Genomic DNA, 20,863 nt, shown 5'->3' on the forward strand with positions numbered 1-20,863 from the left:
CTTGTATTACCTCAGCACCTGTGGGGATGGGTCGGAATGTTGCAGCAGCACATTTTCTGATTAGGTTTGTGGATTGACTATGCTATACCAAACCTTACACAGTTTGCATGCTTTGGCATTCTTTTTCCTAATGCATCAATTAGGATATTCACAAGATTCACCTTATTCATTTGCGTTGTCGGAAATATGTTGGTTTATGTATATCTATGAATGCTTTTGTATCTTTTTTGGTTAGGACTGTTGCTGATTTCATAGATGAGAAATGCCAGTTCCCTTCCTGCTACCTCATCGTATTGCGAATCTGCTAAACACGACAAATTATGCCACCTCTTCCCGCAGTTGGAACTTACTGCCATCTTGTTCTGATTTATAGTATTGCACTTGATAAACTAACTTAGAAGACGCTTTATCCTACTATTTTCACACTAATCTTATCACCGATAGTTCACGAACACTTCTAGATATTTCTCAAATTCTAGTCGTATGTTAAACTTGTGATATCTGTTGATTATTGTGACTTCACGCGGGTACGTCTCACCAAGCAAGATGGCTACTACGAGAGAGAGAGCCGAGAGAGAGAGAGAGAGTAGAGAGAGAGAGAGAGAGATAGAGAGGAGAGAGAGAGAGAGAGAATGACTGCTTACAGAAGTGCAAAATTGCTTGAATATTTGTTACAAACAATAAGCTACATATTGCATTTAGTTCTTGTTCAAGTTTTGTCCAGTCATAATCATTGGATTAGATTGCATTTTGGGGGCATGTCCAAATGAGTCAAAGGCACAGTAGCATTTAGGTCTTGTTGGCTGTTTGTTTAGTTGTGAATGTTTAAAAACCACATGTGCTCTCTCTCTCTCTCTCTCTCTCTCTCTCTCTCTCTCTCTCTCTCTCTCTCTCTCTCTATTGTGGTTTTCCTTACCTTGGAAAAATCAGCATATGTCACTTTGTTTTATAAGTTTCTCATATTGAAAGTATGAACTTGATATACAGTACAGGATAAAGTAAATATCCCTTAATGGCATGTAATTAGATAATTGTTAATCAGTAAACATTAGTAGCATAAGATGTGTTTTCGATGGTGTTAATATTTTATAAATTTTTATGCCATACAAAATGAATAATAATAATATTGCTGTAATACTGTATAATACATATTAGTAATATGAACACTAAATGTTGCATTTAATTTTTACATAATTATAATCCTTGCCACACAGAGACAAATTTTAATAATGATGATGATCTTCCCACAGGCTGTTAGAGATGGATCACTGAGTCATGAGCGTCACTTGCTTTTGGATCCTAATGATCCTCTGGCAGACTTGTCAGGCCTCAAGTGTGATAATGCCAAAGCCAGGGTTCAGGAACTTCTTTCTATTAAAGGTTAGATTACTACTGTGCATTTGGTAACTGTAACTTGGATTCCTTTATATCTTCTTAGAATAACTACTAGTTATTTCAACTCTTATTTTGATCCATTAAACAATCCTCATATGCTATCCCATACTTATAGTAAATTATTTTACAAGTAGCCTTTGTAAGATTCAGTTTGTGCTTTGTGTGATCTAGAAGTCTTTTGTACTTTTGTGCATGCTCATTACCATTTGCTAAATTGCAAATGATATTGAGCAAAGTTGAAAGTAGATAAGTGAAGCAATCCTCTATATATACAAGTATGTTTGGGGTCCTGTAGGGGGTTAGTGCATCCCTTCAACCCCTAGCTGCAACCCCTTACATTTCCTATTACTGTACCTCCATTCATATTATTTTTCTTCCATCATATTTTCCACCCTCTCCTAACAATTTTTTCCTAATGCAACTGTGAGGTTTTCATTTTGTTACACCTTAAAACCTACTTTACTTTCAATTTCCCTCTTGGCACTAAATGACCTAAGGTCATAGTGCTTGGCCTTTGTCATAAATTTTTATTCAGACATTCAGAGTATGTTTCACCAGTCAAAATCTCCTACTTGTCAGTCTGGCTACATCCAGAGCATATGTGTGTATTGAGTGTTTACCTTGAACTTTGTTCTTTTTTCATAACAAAAGTTATCTGATGTTCAAAACTGTTTGGTGCAGTTGCAGGTATTATTGCCCAACTACTGAGTGCTTATGGTTTGTTCTTATGAAAATATAAACCATAGCCTTTTATATTAGGGGAATCCCTCAGTGGTGAGCTACAATTGGTCATTAAAACATTGGTAACAAGGTACTAGTTGGCTGTCGGTAGGTTGGGGAAACTCCCACTCATCTATCATCATCAAGCACTTTTTGCTTAGCCAAAATTGTGGATGTCTAAAAGAATGAAAAACAAAGATGTGGAGGCCACGAGCAAGTGTGTGGTCACTTTATATCATCTTTGCCTGTGGATCCCACTGATATTTTTCCTTATGTATGGTTAGGACCTGCAGTCCTCACCTTCCATGTAAGGAGTGTTTGAGTTGGTCTCCTTTGCAATAGAAAAGATTTGGAAACAGGAGGAGGAAGGTTAAAAGGTATTAACTGGTGTTGTCAGGAGGGAATGCTCCTCCTTTGACACCATCAAATCTCTTTAGTCCATCCTCGGTTCATGGCTGTCGGTCAGTGCCATGAGGACTGATTATGCACCATAAGTCGTATCTCTTAGGGAAAGGATCTTGGGTATCTGATGAGAATGGAGGATTTTGCTTCATCAGAACCCTAGCAGGCAGAGTTGGAACAACATTTTTGAGATATTTTTCGCTTGTTAGTGAGCACATTGATCTAGGGGAGGTGACTGCTTCTGAACCAAATTTTGTCAACTGAGCTGACTTTGGGTGTGCTCCAGAAGTGAGACCATCTTCAAGATTGGTATGGTTACAGCTAGCTGTTGGTATTTTGGAACAGCTGAGTGGTCATATCTCCAAATTGTAGGGTTCCCTGTTGTCTAGCAGATTGAGTAGGCTCCTCCCCTTGCTGTTTGCATGACAGATTCAACTTGCTGGAGAACGTTGAGACTACTCTCCTGCAGTTGCATTCATTATTCTGTTCACTGACAAATGACCTTCCCCTAGAGAGTCTGTGACTGAAAGATACAACCCTTTTGTCAGTAGAGCCAATTGTCACAGCCTCTTTCAAGGTAGCATTATGGCTTGGCCTTTCCTTGAAAATGCTAGTGTCACTGTCACTGGTGTCTCATCTGATGATGAGAAGGGGAAGATCAGGATGTTGCTAGTGTCAGGAGGAAAGGTGCTGACTTACTATTACATCAGAGTTTGAACTTATGGTCAAGCTTTGTCTTGAGAAGATGTGAAATTATCTCTTCTCGAGACAGGTTTCAACCAAGAGCAGTCTTTTGCTATGGAATGCTCACTTCATTGTCAACTGAAGTGGCATTAGATGGCCTCTAACAACCCTCCCTACCTGTTCAGTCCCCTGAGTAGTGAAGTAAGAGAGGGCCTTGTTTGGTGGTTAGACAACAGGAACCTCCTCATTGGAGTTCTTACTAACTCCCCACTCTACATGTCTCTGTTCTTGGAAGCATCAAAGGAAGGGTGGGGGTTGCACAAGGAAGGTCAGTCCACTTCAGATGTATGAATAGAGGATAAACCTCATCTGAACATCTGGGGGATTCTCTTTCGATCTCGAGTGTTCAGGATTCCCCTCCATCTCATGTTTGTATGTCTCCCACGCCCGTGACCATTCACGGACATGTTAACCCTTAAACGCCGACTGGACGTATTTTACGTCAACATTTTTTGTCTCTCGGGTGCCGACTGGACGTATTTTACGTCAACATTTTTTGTCCTCTTCGGGTGCCGACTGGAGTATTTTACGTCCAACATACAAAAAAGGGTTTTTTAAAACCCATTCGCGGATAAATACTTTTAGGCCTACCAGCCGAAAACTCTAGAATCACGCGCCTTGGGGGATGCTGGGAGTTCACGGATCAAGGTGTTGTTTTGTTTACAATCGATATGCAGGCGCGCAAGCGCGAATTTCTTTCTTGCCGCACTACAAAGTATCTGTGACACATCTCGGAAATTATTTCGTCACTTTGACATAATTTTTGTACCATTGTAAATTAGCCGTTACATGAAGTATTATATATGAAAATGTGCGCATTTTTATGTAGAATACAACAATAAAATACTCATGATTGTAGCTTTTATCAGTTTTGAGATATTTTCATATAAATAACGATAATTGCCAAAATTTCAACCTTCGGTCAACTTTGACTCTACTGAAATGGTCAAAAAACGCAATTGTAAGCTAAAACGCTTATATTCTAGTAATATTCAAGCATTTACCTTCATTTTGCAACAAATTGGAAGTCTCTAGCACAATATTTCGATTTATGGTGAATTTATGAAAAAAATAACATTTTCTTTACGTCCGCGCGGTAACTCTTCCGAAAAAATCATACGTGCGATTGTGGTAATGTTTGCACCATTTTAAATTAGCCGTTACATAAAGTTTTATATATGAAAATGTGTGCAATTCTATGTAGAATACAACAAAAAATAATTGAAGGTTGTAGCTTTTCTCATTTTAGAAATATTTGCATATAAATCACGATAAATAAAAAAAAACCACGTTCGGTCAACTTTGACTCTACCGAAATGGTCGAAAAACGCAATTGTAAGCTAAAACTCTTACAGTCTAGTAATATTCAGTCAGTTATCTTCATCTTGAAACAAATTCGAAGTCTCTAGCAAAATATTTAGATTTATGGTGAATTTAAAAAAAAATCTTTCCCTCCCTCCGCGCGCGGATTCTCCGCCACAAATCTCCGAAATACGTACGTACCATTCTCGGAATATTTGCTCCGTTTCATATTAGGCATTTCATAGAGTTTTATATATGAAAATGTGCGCAATTTCATGTAGAATAAAACGAAAAATATTTGAAGGTTGTAGCTTTTCTTATTTCCGGAGTAATTGCATATAAAAAATATATATATAAAAAAATTCGACATTCGGTCAACTTTAACTCGTCAGATATGGTCGAAAACTGCAATTGTAAGCTAATACTCTTACAGTATAGTAATATTCAATCATTTATCTTCATTTTGAAAGTAATTGGAAGTCTCTAGGAGAATATTTAGAATTATGGTGAATTTTTGAAAAAAATATGTGTTTACGTCCGCGCGTTACGAATTCATGCATTATATTGTGATAATATTTTCTCTGTGTTGCTTTGATCGTTTTACAATGTGTTATATACCAAAAGGATCGCAATTTAGTGTACATTACAACGGAAAAAAAAGTAACTTGTTACCTTAAACGTTTTGCGCACTGCGCGATTTGAATACAATTATATATGAAATTTTGTTTTTGCGCTATCATATATCGCATTATTTATATATGATAATGATATTTTTTTTCATTTCTGATGGTTGCATACTAAACTTCAGCCAATGACAAAAAAAGGAGCCAAAAATGAACTCTTAATCTTGAAAACTAAGCGCGCTGTGATTTTTTGAAAAAAATATTTTTTCTGCTTCCGCGCTCACTCTGAAACACCTCTGGCACACGGGAGACATTTTTTTTTTTACCGCTTCGGCGTTTAAGGGTTAATGAGCCATCTGGTGGAGGAGTACGTAGTAATGTTCCTAGTGTTATAGTGGGTTCGTCTCGGAAGCAGACACATGGGCTGTTTGGCTGCTGACCCTCCCATTAATTTTAGTTGGGAAGGTGCCTTACAGGAGCCTACACATCCTTCTTGTCATCGGTTTCCGTTGCCGGAGCAGGAGGAGGGAGACACGCAAGAGTTTTTCCCTTCCTTTTTGGAAGTTTTTTATCTCATTCGTGGGTTTAACAAAGGCTCGGTTGTCTTACACTCCTTCTTGCTTGGAAGCCTTGGTGGGAGCTACACAGGATCCCAAATCATCTCTTCAGCTTCCTTTGTCGGGGCACGTTCAGTCGGTCATGCATAAGGTTAATGCCTCCGTTATGGACCAGGACGGTTCACTTCGCTCTAGAGGCCCTACCAAGCTACTACCCCTGCCTCTCATGAGACATAGGAATTACTATGCTACGAGCTCTGCATTTTTTATGTTGCACAATCTTAACCCAGACGTCATTCGCCTGAAGCTGGGTTTGACTTTGGAGCAGGTGAGGTCGGTGGCTCCTTCCTTGTCTCCGCAGGATGCCTCAGCATTGGAATCTACGCCGGCCTCCATGTTGCAGACGGTTTCTTGGCTGGACTTCTGGTATGTGGTCATTGCCAAGATAGCTTCTGACAGGTCCCCTGAAAGGTTGGTGAGTGCATCCTTTCTTGCCAGTCTGTTGCAGTCCAGAGGCAAGGCGTTTTCATATATGGCTCACCTCAGTGCTAATTTATGGGCTAACCTTCTTATGATTAGAAGAGATGCGGCTTTGTCTAGGATGGAGAGATCACTTGACACGAAGTCCTTGCTGGCATTGAGGAACGGTGATCTGTTGGAGTCCCAATAGACTGGCGCCTGGCTGACACCAAAGACAGACTGGTGCACCAGGCCATGTCTAAGTTGGAGTCTCGTCCTCAGAGACGTCTGGCTCCTCCTCCTCCTGTCCAACAGCAGTCAAGAAGATCGTTGCCTGGTAGGCCATCGATGACTTTGAGTTCGGCAGCGCCTTCCCGTTCGACTCAGCCTAGGTCAGAGGATCAACGCCCCTTTCACTCTCGTTACTTTAAGCCAAGAAGAGGCCCAAGGGGCAGAGGTAAAGGGGACTGTCGGTAGGTTAGGCGCCTCTCCCTCTCCTGTACCACAGGTGGGGGGATGCCTTGTGGGCCATTGGGCCAAGTGGCAGAGTTATGGGGAGGAGAAGTGGGTGGTAGATGTCCTTCGGATGGGCTACCTACTGCCATTCGACTTCTCTCCTCCTCTATCGGACAAGCTGCAGCTCAGGAAGGCATATCCTCCAGATTCTCTAAAGTTCTTGGCTCTTTGGGAGGAAGTGCTGAAAATGCTGGACAAGGATGCGATAGAGGAAGTTGTGCATCTGTCCCCAGGGTTTTATTACAGTCACATCTTCTTAGTGCCCAAGGTGTCGGGAGGATGGAGGCCTGTGATGGACTTATCCACCTTGAATCACTTCATCAAGAAGACACGGTTCGAGATGGAGACCCAGCGCTCAGTGTTGGCAGCCGTGAGGGAAGGCGACTTCATGCTGTTGATAGACTTAAGGGACACATACTTCTAAATCCCTGTTCATCCGACGTCCAGGAAGTTCCTTCGCTTCTCTCTTGGGGACAAGATCTTTGAGTTCAAGTCTTGTTCTTTGTTGCTGACGACAGCCCCTCAAGTGTTCACAAGGGTCTTCTCTCTCGTGTCAAGTTGGGCCCATGCTCAGGGGATCCGTTTGCTGAGGTACCTTAACGATTGGTTAGTCTTGGCAGTTTCCAGGGAAAAGCTGCAGCAGGACAGGGATCGCCTACTTCGGTTCTGTTTGGAACTGGGCATATTAGTCAACCAGGAAAAATCGAACCTCGTACCCAGTCAAAGGATTCTCTACCTGGGCATGGTCATCGATACGACAGTGGCAAAAGTTTTCCCATCGGATCAGAGATTGGAGAAGTTGTGGGTGGTGGCTCGCGACTTTCTGTCGGAATCACATCGGTCAGCTCATCAGTGGCAGGTCCTTCTGGGAGTTTTGTCTTCCCTGGAGAAGCTGGTCCCTCATGGGCGTCTTCATCTTCGGTCTCTGCAATGGAGACTGGGAGAATTCTGGTCTCTGGCGGGGGACTCACCCCTGTTAATGGTTCCTCTGTCTCTGGAAGTGAGGGAAGACCTTCGTTGGTGGTTGGACAATTTCCAGCGCCTAGCTAGATCCAGTTAAATTGCAGATGAAAGCAAGGAATCTTGTGAGATCTGGCAGTGCGTGCATATATCAGGCAAAGAGTGGTCAAGACCATGCACCTATGCCATTGTGTCAGTCTTTTCTTAACCGCCTGGGCAAGAGTTGTGGTTGACCTCTCTCGGCCTTTGCCTGGTTCATTGCCCGTTTTGCTTGTGTTTTAGTGTGTGTGTGTGTGTGTTGTTATTATGGCTTCTTCTGCTCCATCTCGGCATCATCAACGTGTGTGCCCTGGAACTCCAGGTTTTCCGTGTTCTCGTTTTTTGGCTTTGGCTGCGACCAAGCCCCGTGTTACTTGTAGTAGGTGTCGCTCTAATGTTTGTACATTAACGAATCCCTGCACGGATTGCCATGCGTGGCATAGAGAGCAGTGGGGGTTATTTTATAGTAAGAGGGAGCATCGTAGGGTTTCTACTCTTCCTTTGTGGGAGGGTTTTTCTTCTCTTCCTGTTGCTTCATCTCTTGCTGTTGTCACACGTCATGCTAGTGTTGTGCCTTTATCTCCTTCCTTATCTTCCATCAATTCGTCGATGGAAGTATCGGGAGGTCCTCAGGCTGATTTATGTAATGTCGCCCCTTCTTTTTTGGGAGTTAATTTGATTCCCAAAAGGGAGGAGGCATTTTCATCATTGTCTTTTATTTCAGAGTCGGAGGCATCCAAAATGGCGGCACTTTGGAGGACACTTGGGCTGCAGGGTCTGCCGTCCTTGGAGGGTTTGCTGATGCACTTCATGGATGCTCGCCACTCCCCCCTCCTTATGCTGTCCAGGCCCTCCCCCTCCTCCTGGCCTTGTCTTCATGGGTAGCCGGAGTCAGCCATTTTGTATTGCTACGCCAGTGACGATTGTTGCTTCTTCGAGTCAGAGGGAAGCCGTGGCGTCAGCCCTGCTAGTGATGTCATGGGGCAAGTTATTTTGTATCCCTCCACCAGTGGTGTCTGCTTCCCGTTCGGATCAACGGGAAGCCGTGATATCATTGCTGCTTGTGACGTCACTTCCATTGATGATGTCACTCCCAGTAGTCTCCACTGTACTGCCTCGCTTGTCTGTGTCATCATCGTTTGCTGCCGTGATGTCATCTCTGCCATCCAGTTTGCTGCATCTCCCTTCCATGTCATTGGACCCTTCTCTTGCTGATTCGTCTGAGGCTTTATGCCGCGCAGTTCTTAAGAGATTGGACTCTGTTTTAGGAGATAAATTGGTTGCCATGTCGGCTGAGAGGACTGGAAGCAAGCGTGTTGCATTGCCCCTACCTCCTGCGAAGAGATTGCGTAAGGAGTCAGTGCTGTCTTCCTCTCCTTCTTCCCCATCTCCGCCGCGTCGGGGTATGAAGCGTTGAAAGGCTAAGGACTTTGCCCTTTCTTCGTCTGCGAGTGAAAAGCATTACGCCTGTGTCCCTGAGAGTGTTGGTGTTTCAGTGTTAGTGTATCTTCCCCTGTGCGATCTGAAGTGGCTGCTTCGTCCTCTGCATCGTGTCGCGAGTATGTTGCAACCTCCCTCATTCGTCCACATGTTGCAGGTGCTCCCACTTCGCCTTCTCCAGGGGCTATTCATCACCGTAAGAATCTCAAGGCACCTGTCAAGAGGTCGAAGGTTGCGAGTGCAGAGTTAGTGCAGCGGGAGTGTTTGCCTGCCCCCTCTCCCTGGTACTTCCAGGAGTTCGACTCCGAGGGGTTTCTCATTCTATCTCGAGTTTTAGGGATTCCTCACCGACACACGTTCATGTCTGCCACGCCTGTGCCCATTCACGGCCATGTTAGAGAGTCATCTGTTGGGAGAGGGTGCAGTAGTGTCCCTAGTGTTGTGGTCGGTTTATCACGAAAGTTGACGCTTGGATCCAGCCCAGACAGGTTAGTTGGTGTTTTGGGCTTTTTGGCTGCTGGTTCTTGCCTTAATTTAATCGAGGAAGGTGCTTTAGATAAGCATACACACCTTTCTCGTTGTCGGTCTCTGTTGCCGGAGCAGGAGGAGGGAGACATGCAAGAGGTTTTGGCTTCCTTTACAGAAGTTGTTAATCTCATTCGTGGATTCAACAATTTGGAGAGTAGGATTCAGGCTCAGTTGTCTTACACTCCTTCCTGCTTGGAAACCTTGGTGGGAACTATGCAGGATCCCAAGTCATCGTTTCAACTTCCCTTGTCGGGGTATGTCCAGTCGGTCTTGCATAAGGTTAACACCTCTGTTTCAGATTGGGATGGTTCGCTTCGCTCTAGGAGCTCTGCCAAGCTGCTACCCCCACCTCTCATGAGGCATAGGAAGTACTATGCTACGAACTCTGCTTTTTTGATGTTGCGTCATCTTAACCCGGACGTCATATGTCTGAAGTCAGGATTGACTTTGGAGCAGGTGAGGTCGGTGGCTCCATCCTTGTCTCCACAGGATGCCTCAGCATTGGAGGCTATGGCAGCCTCCACGTAGCAGACGTTTCTTGGCTGGACCTCTGGTCTATGGTCATTGCCGAGATAGCTTCTGACAGGTCTCCAGAGGGGTTGGTGAGTGCTTCCTCTCTTGCCAGTTTGTTGTAGTCCAGAGGCAAGGCATTTTTGTATCTGCCTCACCTCAGTGTTAATTTATGGGCTAACCTTCTCCTGATAAGAAGAGACGCGGCTTTTTCCAGGATGGAAAGATCAGCTGACCCTGAGTACTTGCTGGCATTGAGGAATGGAGATCTGTTGGAGTCACAATTTCTGTTCCCTCGGACCGAGTTGGAGGATGCGATAGACTGGCGTCGGGCTGATACCAAGGACAGATTAGTGCACCAGGATGTGTCTAAGTCGGAGTCTCGTCCTCAGAGACGTCCAGCTTTCCCCCCACTGCCTATCATCAACAGGTATGGTTTGCCAACCTAATACGTACATCTGTTGGCAGTCCTACTGAGGGTGTTTCTAATGTGATCAAGTTCTTATATAAGCTTCATTTTATTTGGTCTCACCAACACCTACCATCTCCAAAACTGGAGGTTATCTAGCTGCAACTATATTTCTCAAGTAGTTGCTCAGAAGATTTTTTAAACTTGGAAATTTTGTACATGAACTTTCCTGTCAGACATATACTTAGCTTACGTCTCTGACGTCACGACAGAATTCAAAACTCGCGGCTAACGCGACAGGTAGGTCAGGTGATCTACCTTACCCGCCGCTGGGAAGCGGGAGTAAGAACCAACATACCTTTCTTGCCAGATTTTTTCTGTCGTCGGTGTCGACCACACCTGTTGTCGGTACCTCTTGACAGTTGGATTCTTTTCTCGTTTTCGCCCTGGATTGTTTCTACGGACTTTTGGTGAAGTACCCGATCTTTTGGCCTGGCATTCGCGATTTGTGGACAGTTATTGGACTTTTCTTTGGATTTCTTCGGTTGGATTCATGTCTGATGTTGATACTAAGAAAACTGCTATGTTTAGAGTTTGTTGTATGACTGAGTGTAAGGTGAGGCTACCGAAAGCTGCGGTAGACCCTCACACGGTATGTTTGAAGTGTAGAGGGAATGAATGCACCTTTAATAATCCTTGTAATGAATGTGAAAAGCTGAATGAGGATGAATGGAAGTCTTTGTCTTCCTACTTGAGGAAGCTTGAAAAGGATAAAGTTAGGAAAGCTTCTTCCAGGAGCAGTAGTAGATCTCGTATTAGCGAGTTGGATATAGATAATCCTATTTTAGAAGTAGCTCCTTTGTCAGTTTCAGCTCCTGCTCCCTGCACCGAAGCCGAAGATGCGCCTTCGGAAGTGGCCTCCATGAAAGCCACCATTCGCATATGGATGAGGAAAATCAAACAATTAGAAGGTAAGAGTGATTCCAATAGTGATTTGTGCAGTGAACCCAGTGCAGTGGAGGGTGCGTCTGATCGGCTCCCTAATGCTTCCAGGCCTAGACCTCTTCCAGACTCCCAGTCCCAGTGGAGGAGGAAAGTCGACGCCGCAGGAAGGTTAGGGAGCATCCCCAACGGTCAGGCGTCCCCTCGGTAGCTCCTGTTGATCGTTCCCAGGCTACCTTGGATCGCTCCAAAGAGAGAAATATTGCACAATGCTTCTCGTCTTCGCCTTCGCCTTCTCCTAAACGAGGATGGAGCTCTTCGGAAGCCTCGCGCCCTTCGAAGAGAGCCTGGAATGCTCCCCCCTGCGCCCGCCCTTCTAGCCCTGAAGTTTTTTTCGGAAGAGCCTGAGTGGAAGCGAAGAAGCGTAAGAGATCTCAGGAGTATCGTTCCCCGAGCGGAGATCGAACCTCGTCACCTGTTCACGAGTTTGTGAATTCTCCTGCAAGGGTGTTGGCTAACCTTCAGGCGCAGATTTCGGCTCTGGCTGGCTCTCTTTGCGTGTCTTCTCGTCGTAGGAAGGACGTCTCGCTTCCTGTAAAGAAGTCCAGCTCCCCTCCTCCTGACTCTCGCTATTCGACGGAAGGTGGCGCGCTCACCTGTGCGTTCGGATTCTCGCAGGAGACTTTCTGCTTCGGGCAAGATAACATCTGCGTCCAAGAGCCATTCGCCTGACAGACAGGTTTCTCCTTCGGACAAGGAGCAAACTGCGCGGTAGGAGATCTTCACCCTCCTACAGACGCTCTTCTCGAGACAGGATCGCTCCCCTTGACAGGCGCCAAGAGCCTAGTAGGCGCTACTCGCCTCTTTCGTAGTCCGCTCCTCGTCTCGCCTCCACTCTCCGGTTGACAAGCGCCCTAAATCAGACAGGCGCCCTTCGCTGGACAGGCGTCAAGAGCTTGTTAGGCGCGTTTCTCCTGGCAGGCGCTCTTCTCCCGACTTTCACTCTCCTCGAGTCAGGCGCCGAGAGCCTAGCAGGCGCTTCTCCCTTGTAGGCGCTCACCTAGTAGGCGCTCATCGCCAGAGATCCTCTCGCCTCGGTTTCAGGCGCCAAGAGCCTGTAGGCGCTTCTCGTATGGCAGGCGCTGTTCGCCTGGTAGCCGCTCTCCTTTCTTTGGATAGGCGCCAAGAGCCTGATAGAAGTTCTTCTTCAAACAGGCGCTCTGCGCCTGACAGCCGACTTACTCCTGTTAGGCTCCAAGAATCTGGGAAACGCACTCCTCCAGACAAGAAGGATGTTGCAAGTAGACACATTTCTGAAGCATTGTCTCCAAGACGTATACGTCTTACTTCCTCTAGACTCTTTTTAAGAATAGTCGCGCCTCTAAGGATCATGAGGGCTCTTCAGCTCAGGAAGAACCAGGACCCCTCATAAGAAGAAGACCACCAGACTCCTCTGTTTCCTCCTATAGAGGCTGACAGAGTTACTCCTGCAAGAGTTTGGAGATATCCTTTCTCCTGTGGCTCCTCCTTCTCCTCTTTCGTTATTCTCCACTTCGAAGACGTCGAATGTTTCGTCTTGTGTAAGGATGAAACCTACTGTTTCCATGAAGAAGGCGCTTAGAGGTTTTGGGGAATGGCTCCTTTCTAAGGAAGAGAAAGGGAAGACGGTTTTTCTTTCCCTCCGTCTAAACTGACTGGCAGATTGGGATTCTGGTACGAATCTGGAGAACCTTTAGGCCTCGCTCTCCCTTCGTCTGCGTGTGACTCGGACTTCTCTTCATTGGTGAAGACTACGTGGGGAATGAACGAACTTGACCACCTAACTGAAGGGAATGTTCCGAGTCCTGGAAGTTTTCAACTTCCTTGATTGGTCTTTAGGTGTTCTGGCTAATAAGACCCAGACCCCAGATTCTCTGTCTCCTGAAGATCTTAACTGCGTCCTCACTTGCATGGATAAAGCAGTGAGAGACGGATCGAGTGAAGTCTCCTCACCTGTTTTGAGCTGGAGTTATTAAGAAACGGTCTGTCTACTGTTCGTTTCTCACGAAGGCAGTTTCACATGCGCAAAGGGGCCTCGCTTATGTATGCTCAACTCTCTCCTCTTCTGTTCCCCAAGAAGATTATTCAAGATGTCTCGAGTGCCCTTTCAGCTAAGGCTACTCAGGACATGTTAGCCCAGGCGGCCGGCCAGGAAACCTCGCTCTGTCTTCCAACCAAGGCCAAGAAAGAGACTCCTCTGAGACAGGAGCCCTTTCGAGGAGGACCCGCTGTCAGAGGTTCGGCAACCAGAGGGACTAGACCTTTTAAGAGAGGTAAAACCTTCTCTAGGTCAGTCAGAGGGAAGAAATATCGATCAAGGACTCCAGACATCAGTGGGTGCCAGACTACTGAAATTTGCCGTCTGGGCCCACAAAGGGGCAGACAATTGGTCCTATCGATTGTCAGCAAAGGATACCTCATTCCCTTCTCGTCAAGACCACCATTGACGACAACTCCGAGGAGTTAGTAGCCAAAGTACAAGGGACCTCCCCATCATGAATCAAAGCCCTTTTTCTCTAGCAGTAGATTCTCATGCTAGAAGAAGGAGGCTATAGAACTTAGTGGAAAGATCCCCCGGCTCCTGCGGGCCTTTTGTACAACAGACTATTCCTAGTTCCGAAAAGAATCAGGAGGATGGAGACCGGGTGTTGGATGTAAGCGCCCTGAACGTCTTTGTGGAAAAGAGGAAGTTCGCCATGGAGACAACTTCCTCAGTGTTAGCGGTCTCTTCGTCCAGGGGACTGGATGGTGTCTCTAGACCTTTCAGGACGCTTACTTTCATGTGCCGATCCATACCTTCTTCAACGGAAGGTTAGCTACGATTCATGATGGGAGGAAACATCTTCCAATTCAAGGCCTTGTGCTTCGGCCTATCGACTGCACCCCAAGTTTTCACGGGTTAATGAAAACGTGGCGCAGTGGCTACATTTGGAGGGAGTGAGGGTGTCTCTTTATCTCGACGACTGGCTAATCAGAGCAGAGTCTCAGAAAGATGTCTGGAGGACCTTCAAAAGACCCTTACATTGGCAAGTTTCTCTGGGACTTCTGGTGAACTTCCAGAAGTCTCAATTAATCCCCAGTCAAGAGCGGATCCTATCTGGGGATTCGGATAGCTTCTCTGGCTTTTCGGGCTTTTCCTTCGCCGAGAGGATAGCTTGTTGCTACGAGAAAATAACGACCTTCCTAGAGAAAGATGCATGCACAGCGAGGAGTGGATGAGTCTGCTGGGACACTCTCCTCGTTGGAGCAATTCGTTTCTCTAGGAAGGTTGCATCTCAGGCCCTCTACAGTTCTTCCTATACCAGAACTGGAGGCGTCTCTCCCTAGATCTGGAGTTCTCCTTCAAGATCTCAAGGGGAATCAAGAGAGACCTTCGGTGGTGGAACAACCCACTTCGTTTTGTGGAAGGAATGTCTCTTTACATGCCGAACCCCAGCCATGTGTTGTTTTCCGACGCATCGGAAGCAGGTTGGGGAGCGACGCTCGGACAAGAGAAGTGTCAGGCACCTGAAGGGGGATCAGTGTCCTGGCACATCAACAAGAAAGAGTTGATGGCAGTCTGGATGGCATTGAAAGCCTTCGAGCCCCACGTCCGAAATGCAGTAGTGCAGGTCAATTCGGCGGACAACACAACAGCCTTGGCGTACATCAAAAAAACAGGGGGGACGCACTCCTTCTCCCTGTACGAAACAGCAAGGGATCTTCTGCTGTGGTCTCAAACAAGGAAGATCAGTCTTCTCACCAGGATTCGTACAGGGAGAAAGGAACGTCAGGGCCGATCCTCCTGAGCAGGAAGAATCAACTCCTACTGCTTCCGAGTGACCCTCCACTCAGAGGTATGGCCAAGAACCTGTGGAGAAGATGGGGCAGACCTCACATCGATCTCTTTGCAACAGCAAAGAACGCAAGAATCGAACTTTACTGCTCCCCCGATTCTCGACCCAGGAGCAGTAGTATCAGTGGATGCGTTTCTCCTAGATTGGAAAGGGTATTCCCTAGACGTCTACGCCTTTCCCCCCTTCAAAGTACTGGGACAAACCCTCAAGAAATTTTGCTATCTCGGAGATGACAAGAATGACGCTAGTAGCTCCGTTCTGGCCCGCCCAAGATTGGTTCACAGAGGTACTGGAATGGTTGGTGGACTTTCCAGAGCACTTCCACAAAGACAAGATTTGCTCAAACAACCCCACTTCGACAGGTATCACAGAAACCTCCCGCTCTCATCTGACTGGCTTTCGACTGTCAAAAGTCTTGTCAGAGCGAAGGGGTTTTCGACAAAAGCTGCTAAGCTATCGCCTCAGCTAGAAAGACCTTCGACCCTTAAAGTCTACCAGTCGAAGTGGGGACGATCTTTCGCCGGTGGTGCAGGAACCAGAAGTTTTCCTCTTCCAGTACCTCTGTGACTCAGATAGCAGATTTCCTAGTTTTCCTCAGAGAAAAATGCGGTTTGTGGCAGTATCTACTATCAAAGGATACCGAAGCATGCTGGCTGCGTGTTTCAGACATAGGAATTTAGATCTTTCGAATAACAAAGATCTTCATGATCTATTAAGATCTTTTGAATCTTCCAAGAAAACTTCGAACGAAGTTCCAAGTTGGAATCTGGACGTGGTTCTTCGTTTCCTGAGGTCCGCTAGGTTTGAACCACCACATTTAGCCTCCTTCAAAGATCTCACGAGGAAAGCTCTCTTTCTCATGGCTTTTAGCATCCGCTAAAAGGGTTAGTGAGATTCATGCCCTAGAAGGAAGGGTAGGTTTTCAAAGGAGATTCCGTGGTTTGTTCCTTCCTTCCTTCGTTTTTAGCAAAAAATGAGAACCCCTCAAATCCTTGGCCAAGGAACTTTGAGGTTCGTGGTTTATCTGCCCTAGTAGGGGAAGAACCTGAAAGAACTCTTTGCCCTGTTAGGAGTTTAAAATACTACCTTCAGAAGAAGAAAACCCTTAAGGGCATTGAGGACAGACTATGGTGCTCTGTAAAGGACCCCAGCAGACCATTGTCGAAAAATGCGCTGTCTTTCTTCATTAGAAGTGTTGTGAAAGAAGCACATAGATCTTGTAATGAAGAACATTTCAAGCTCCTAAAAGTCAAGGCTCATGAAGTGAGAGCAATTGCCACTTCCTTGGCCTTTAAGAAGAATATGTCTCTTCAGAATCTGATGAAAACTACATTCTGGAGATGTAATTCAGTATTCGCCAACCACTACCTAAAAGACGTCAGTATTACGTCTAGACAGTGCTTCGCGTTAGGCCCGTACGTATCGGCGGATTTGGTGCTGGGGCAGGGAGCTGGAAACATATCCTTAGTAGTTTTTTCCCTTGTTTTTGTTAATTGAGTTCATATGGTTGTATGAAAAATGATGCAGGTAGGCATCTTTTTTCGTTTCGTATACTAATAAAAAACTTTTAGTTTGGTAGGTGATCGGATTTGGTTTGAAGCTCCCTGCGTGTTGGTAGTGGACAGGTTCTGTCATAGAAGAGGGCGAACCCCCATTGACATGATCCGACTTGGATTCTACTAAGTAAGCGGATATCAAGTCCCGTTAGTAGACCCAAAGAGTCTTTTCAGCTGTAGGTCACGCCCTCGCTGTAGCTCTTATGGCTATGCAGACTAATAGGACAGTATCTATGAAGTCTTCAGCCTAAACAGGTAAGAACCAAGGTTATTTTTATCCTACAACAGGTGTTGTTTACCTTTTCTTTGTTATTTTCTGTCTTGTACCCTCCACCAAGGGTGTCAATCAGCTAAGTATATGTCTGACAGAAAGTTCATGTACAAAAATTTGATATTGTTATTTTCAATAAAGTTTTGTACATACTTTACCTGGCAGACATATACGATTGATGGCCCGCCCAGCCTCCCCTCAGGAGACAGGTATAAGAGAGAAAAAATCTGGCAAGAAAGGTATGTTGGTTCTTACACCCGCTTCCCAGCGGCGGGTAAGGTAGATCACCTGACCTACCTGTCGCGTTAGCCGCGAGTTTTGAATTCTGTCGTGACGTCAGAGACGTAAGCTAAGTATATGTCTGCCAGGTAAGTATGTACAAAACTTTATTGTAAAATAACAATATCATTGTTCTGTGATGTTTTTTCAACTGGCAGTTAGACTTGATGTGGTTGGTATCATGGAAGGCATTCCTCTCCACTCATGCCCATTAGCCACATTCAAGTAAACTACCTCAGTTTTCAATGAAAATAAAGGTTTTTCTAGATCTGCTTTTAAAGAGAATCAGATTCTCAGTCAGCGGTCTTACAACAAAAATTCTTTGAATCTGAAGGCCCTTTTTTGTTACATTGAGATTTGAGCTACCTCATTTGGCTGCCAGGCCTTCCAGATATGAACTCATTTTAGTACTTAACAACCTTTCCAAGGAAATTATGAACAAAGAGGATAATTTTAAGTAAAGAATCTTATAGTACCGAGATCTTCTAGCTGGGTTTTGTACTGTCCAGGTGAGTAAAAAATTACAAATAATATCCAGTGGAAGAACTCATTTGAGAAAATGGTAATTGGTAGGCTTAACTTTTGCTCCAGACATCAGTGCCAAAACTGTCTGGTTAAACTTCCGAAATGCTTCTCTCATCCCTCTATAAATACTTAGGTAGAAAAGAGTTCTGTTTGTGGATTTTTGCACAGTTAGCTTATAACATTGCCTATTTACTACAAGTTTTGCTTTGTTTGTTTACATAAGTCTGGTTTTACTGTTTCATAACCAAAAAGTTTCAAGTGGTTAAAATTTATTTTTTATTTTTTAAAGCTTCTGTTTTGAATGAGCTACGAGATCTAGAGCAACATCGACAGCAACTGCAAGAAAACATTGCTTCTGCTACTGCCAGGGTTGAAAGTTTACGCTTAGAGGAGGCAAGAGTCAAGACGGAATTAGAAAGGCTCAAAACTAGTGTTGAACAGGTAGTACTATTGTTGATAAATGTTATATGTATTATAGATATAAACCATGGGTTGTCATAAGCTTTAAGTATTACACCATGGTGTCCATACAACATGCAAACTTAGCATTTTACTTACAGTATGTTGTACAACCAAGTATGAGGTGTGTGTTCATGTGTTAGTCGTGAATAGTTTAATTTAGTGGATAAAAGAAATATCAGCTATCCTGCTATTAGAATGAATTGTAGTTTACACGTCATGGACATCATTTGCTGCTCATCTTTCATGCAATTTGATTATGTTATACTGTATATGTTTATTTTGTTATCCTACTGTGTTGTGTCTTACCTGGCACAGTATAGGCAGAATTCCAAAGTTCTTTGTAGTGCTGACTAATTTAATGAACATTGCATTGCTTTTTTCCCTTTACTTTTTATCCAGTCTCTATCGTCTTCCTCAACCTAACTTTCCAGTGCCCGATTTTGCATTGCTACTGGTTTTAAAGATTTTTAAGTAGTACAAATATTCTAAATACACTATTTCACTTGAAACTCGGCTATGGTTAGAGGAGATAATGATATATTTATATGAATTTCTCACATTAATACTGTACAGGTAAGAAGTTTGGGTTTTATTTCCCATGATGCCATTTATCAATATCCAGTAAAAAGTAGAGATTCCATTGCCTCTGAACTCAACCCCCCCCTTTTACCATTATATTATACAGTGGTACCTCGAGATACGAAAGGCTCAACTTACGAAAAACTCGTGATACCAAAGCAAATACGAAAAATTTTACAGCTCTACATACGAAAATTGCTCAAGATACGAAAGGTTGTTGCTGTAAAGTCCGAGATCCGCCCGGACCACTGATAACAATTTTGAAACTCGCGCACCACCACCTGAGTAGACTCGCCACCATCCTTCCACTCTCCCATTGGTTCCTGATGCTAGTCACCGCCATGAGATCCTTCTCTCCTATTGGTCAGCATCCCTCCCATGATGCATCTACATAGCGGCGTGCTTCTTCGGCCACTGCACGGCATCGTCAGTATCGTAAGCACGAGGTATTCGATCGTTCTAACGATTTTGTTTATTAACGTAAATTCTTTAGTGATTTAGTTGTAGTATACTTTATCGTGTTGTGTGAGAACTTTACTACATACATATACATACTACATAACATAATTACGTACGGTATATACGTAGTCATGGGTCCCAAGAAACTTGAAATTCACGGAAAGAAGAGGATGCTCTCTTTGGAGACGAAGATGGAGATTATCAAGAAGTATGAACCTGGTATGCGATTGAGTGTGATCGCCAAGGAATACGGCCGAAATCCGTCGACAATAGGCACCATCCTTAAGCAGAATGATGTTATCAAATCAGCTACACCTTCCAAGGGCATCACTATTTTGTCCAGCAAGAGGACCCACGTGCACAATGAAATGGAAAGGCTTCTTCTTGTCTGGATAAAAGACAAAGAAATTGCTGGCGATACGATAATGGAGACGGCTATCTGCCACAAGGCCAGCACTATTTTCGTCGATTTGATTGCCCAGCCCGAAGACGACAGAGGAGAAGGGACATCAACGCCAACCCCAGACTTCAAGGCTTCGCATGGGTGGTTCGAGAAATTCCGTAGACGGACTGGCATCCATTCGGTGGTGCAGTATGGGGAGGCGGCTAGCTCAGACACAAAAGCGGCCGAAGCCTTTAAAAAGACGTTCGACGAGATGATGATCAAGGAAGGCTAAAGTTCTCAGCAAGTCTTCAACTTTGATGAGACTGGCCTTTTTTGGAAAAAAAAATGCCTCGTCGGACGTACATCACGCAGGAAGAGAAGAAGCTACTTGGACGTAAGCCTATGAAAGACAGGCTTACGCTCGCACTTTGTTCGAACGCCAGTGGGGATTGCAAGGTGAAGCCCCTACTTGTGTATCATTCGGAGACTCCCCGAGCCTTCAAGGCCCACAAAATGCTTAAGGAGAAGCTTCCAGTGATGTGGAGGGCTAATGCAAAAGCCTGGGTAACGAGGCTTTTGTTCATCAAGTGGGTAAATCTGTGTTTCGGCCCGACAGTGAAGAAATTCTTGGAAGAGAAGCGCCTCCCTCTGAAATGTCTGCTGGTGTTGGACAATGCCCCTGCCCACCCTCCTGGCCTCGAGGAAGATATCCTAGCGGAGTATTCCTTCATCAAGGTTCTTTATCTTCCACCTAACACCACCCCTCTCCTCCAGCCCATGGACCAGCAAGTGATATCGAACTTCAAGAAGCCGTATACGAAACATCTTTTTAAGAGATGTTTCGACATCATCGATACCACAAACCTCACCTTGCGTGAATTTCGGAGGAGCCTTTCGACATCGTCATATGCATCCGACTCATCGAC

The 20,863-nt window shown here is 44.9% G+C and overlaps 1 protein-coding gene across 1 annotated transcript in view; it reads left to right on the forward strand.

Moving 5' to 3' along the window:
* The window catches only part of LOC135224548 (exostosin-3-like), a 247,063-nt gene that overhangs the window by 34,363 nt on the left and 191,837 nt on the right, over positions 1–20,863 (forward strand). The window contains exons 2-3 of the mRNA XM_064263646.1: positions 1,251–1,380; positions 18,342–18,493. Of these exons, the coding sequence (XP_064119716.1) occupies positions 1,251–1,380; positions 18,342–18,493 (282 nt within the window). The remainder of the gene's footprint in view (positions 1–1,250; positions 1,381–18,341; positions 18,494–20,863) is intronic.

The sequence above is a fragment of the Macrobrachium nipponense genome, chromosome 12 (genome assembly GCF_015104395.2).
Source record: "Macrobrachium nipponense isolate FS-2020 chromosome 12, ASM1510439v2, whole genome shotgun sequence".
Classification (NCBI taxonomy): Eukaryota; Metazoa; Arthropoda; class Malacostraca; order Decapoda; family Palaemonidae; genus Macrobrachium; species Macrobrachium nipponense.